Raw genomic sequence first — 2,902 nt, forward strand, 5'->3', positions numbered from 1 at the left:
CCAGAATATCTGTAGTCAGAGCACCTATCAGTTGCAAAAGCCATGCCTGCAACTGATGGAAAATGTAAGAGGGAGTTCTTAAGGTTCTTGGTGGCATCACCCAAGGCATTCTGGGAAAACCTAGGGCCTGTCCCCAAAACTTCCCTACTCTGTGGCTAGTCCTGCTTCCGACCAAATCGTAGTGACCTGGCTTTTCAGAGCTTTGCTTTTATTTCTAAGTCAAGGACAAGCAGCTTCTTTCACTCCTGGGTATTTACGCTTGTGGGTCTGTGATATATTCCTTGCTTTCCAGGGAGAATGTACTTGGCAAGGTCTGGAGAACTAATTCAGAATCTTGGGGAAAGGGGAGGAGAGATGGAAATACAATCTGCTTACTGGAAAGGTGCAAATATATGGGTTGAGCTGGAGGTAGGAATACAGGTAATTAAGGTTTCTAGTTTAAGGGAAAACATCTATTTCCACTTAAATAAGGTAACCGGGATTTGGTTAAGTTCACAAAAGATAGCAGATTTATTTACAGGCTTCACCCGTATCATCAGGGGAAGAGAAAGCCTGGTAAACCAGCTATAGCAGTTTACTGGTGTGATGGCTGCGACACAGCTCCGCTCCACAGGTGGACACAGCAGAGGGCAACTGGGCTGGCCTGGTCCAGTGTGAATCAAACTGCTTAACCCACACATGGTACATGTGATTTTCTTTTGTGAGCCTTACACCAAGCCAAGCTATTGTCAAAGCATCATTTCAGTAGAAATAAAGCCTTATCTTGACCTGTTCTATTACAACCTGCCACATCCACCCTTTCCTACCTAAATTTAATGAGCCCAAGTTTTTTTACATGGAGGAAATGACTCTGGGGCAAAGACCCCTAATGAACTAGTGGCAGAGCCAGGAATAAAACTTTAGTATCTAATGAGTTACTTATGGGCGGAGTATGCAAAAACCTTAAGTGGAAACCAAAGTTATCAAGAAAGCACAAAGTATTAATAGAAGTTTCTGGTTGGGGTGATTTAGGTACAACAGAAATAAGACGGTTTCTAAGTATAAAGCCATTTAAGAATTCCTGAGTAAGGTGGGGAAAGCAAAAAGCCAGCTCTGAACAGGTGACAGCCACATGGTGACTGATTCTATGGGCAAAAGCTCTTGTGTCACAGGCTTTTGGGAACTAGCCTATAAGAGGGCCCTGTACAAATAAACTTGGCTGCAATCCCACCTCTCCCTCTGACATTGCGTGACCTTAAGGAGTTTCAATGGCACCTTGATTTCAGGTTCACTTGGGTATGAATGAGCATTGGATATTCCCATCCCCACCTCCGTAACTGAAGGACAAACCAAGATAAGTGTGTCTATCTACTGTGTCCCAGGCTTCTTTATTTAAGAAAAAAGTGATACATGATGTGGGATTAAAATCAAGAGCATCATTGAACTTCACCTTCCCTCCAACCAGTTGCCCCAAACTCCCCTGCCCCCACCCTTTGTGTTCCCAATTCCTTCCTTAGTGAATGAAGAACTTAATCCCAAAAGCCCTGGCACAAACTCTAGGTTCTCTTTCCCTAGCTCCTCCCCTCCCCCTGTCCCTCATTCCTAGAAGGGCAGGCACCTCAGTTTGAATGCATGGGAGAGCCCAGAGTGGTGACGGAGACAGGGGGAAAGGCTTCCCCCTCAGGGAAAGGGACCGAGGAGTACAGTGCAGTGAAGTGAGGGCTCCCATAGCCTGGGGTACCAAAATGGGGCCCTGGGGCCAGAGGAAAGGACACTGGTCCCCCTGAGAAAGGAGACCCAGCAGCCTCAAAATCCTCTCGTTGTGCATAGTCACTGCTTGATCGCTTGCCCTTCTGGCGCCGGTTACAGAACCACACTCGGACCACCTGCAGGTGGATGACAGAAAGGAGAGTGACATTAGACAATGAGCTGAGACGGGCCTGACTCTGCTTGGACATTCTGTCCAAAGCCAACAGCTCCTAGAGCAGTTGGAGGAGGAGCCAGAGCTCGGGAGAGCGAGGTGGTGACAGGGGAGAGAGATGGAGCCCGCAGAGAGACATGGCACTCACATCCTTCTCGAGCCCAAGCTGCTGGGCGATGTGGCTGATCTGCTGCAGTGTGGGTTTCGGGCACTGCAGGAACAGATTCTCCAGGCTGCCTCTCACTCGGTTCTCGATACTGGTTCGCTTTCTCTTTCGGGCCTGCACCAGGGTTTCTGCTTTGCATATCTGTGCAGGTGGGAAGGGGGTGACAAGCGCAAGCTTTGGACTTGCTGAGTAACAGCATCATGGGGGTCTGGGACTAGATGTGTCAGCAAAGCCAGGTGGTGTGAAAAGGCAGGATCCTGGAAGGGTTGGCTCTGGACCTTATCCCAGCAGAACTGAGGAATTTTACTCCATCCCACTGAGAACCACTGCACCAAAGACGGAGAGCTACAAGCTAGGGATGGAAGCAATGGAAATTAGGCCAAGAAAGGGAAGGTCCCCATGTATCCCCCTCCCACCCTCACCTCCTGAAGATTTTCATTGTTGTCAGCTTCCTCCACCCACTTCTGCAGCAAGGGCCGCAGCTTACACATGTTCTTGAAGCTAAGCTGCAGAGCCTCAAAGCGGCAGATGGTCGTTTGGCTGAACACCTTCCCTGGGGGAGGCCAGTCAAAGGAGAAGCAAAGTGAGGGAGCATGCAGGGCCCTTGTGACCCTGAGATCCAAGCCTCCCACCTCNCCCAAGTCCCAATAAATTAACTGCTAAACATAACTTTTGGTGTCTTTAGTTACCAAGACAGAGTGGAAAAGGCACATAGAGATCAAAGGGAAGAAAAGAGAGACAAAAGACAGGCCCAATTGTTGGCCTTCACTCACTATGCAAAAACTCCCACCTCCAGGTTAACCTGGGTGGAACCCAAAGGCTATTGCTGCATTTAT

At 48.7% G+C, this 2,902-nt stretch overlaps 1 protein-coding gene across 1 annotated transcript; it reads right to left on the minus strand.

Annotated features, from left to right (window-relative positions):
• Positions 1 to 1,334: 1,334 nt before the first annotated feature.
• LOC112617855 (POU domain, class 5, transcription factor 1) lies at positions 1,335 to 2,701 on the minus strand. The gene is made up of 3 exons (XM_025374516.1): positions 2,489 to 2,701; positions 2,049 to 2,207; positions 1,335 to 1,865 (listed from the first exon to the last, which is right to left on the minus strand). The coding sequence occupies exons 1-3, from the start codon at positions 2,555 to 2,557 to the stop codon at positions 1,599 to 1,601; spliced, it is 495 nt and encodes a 164-aa protein (XP_025230301.1). The 5' UTR covers positions 2,558 to 2,701; the 3' UTR covers positions 1,335 to 1,598.
• Positions 2,702 to 2,902: the final 201 nt, after the last annotated feature.

This window comes from Theropithecus gelada, unplaced genomic scaffold (genome assembly GCF_003255815.1).
Source record: "Theropithecus gelada isolate Dixy unplaced genomic scaffold, Tgel_1.0 HiC_scaffold_5248, whole genome shotgun sequence".
Lineage (NCBI taxonomy): Eukaryota > Metazoa > Chordata > Mammalia > Primates > Cercopithecidae > Theropithecus > Theropithecus gelada.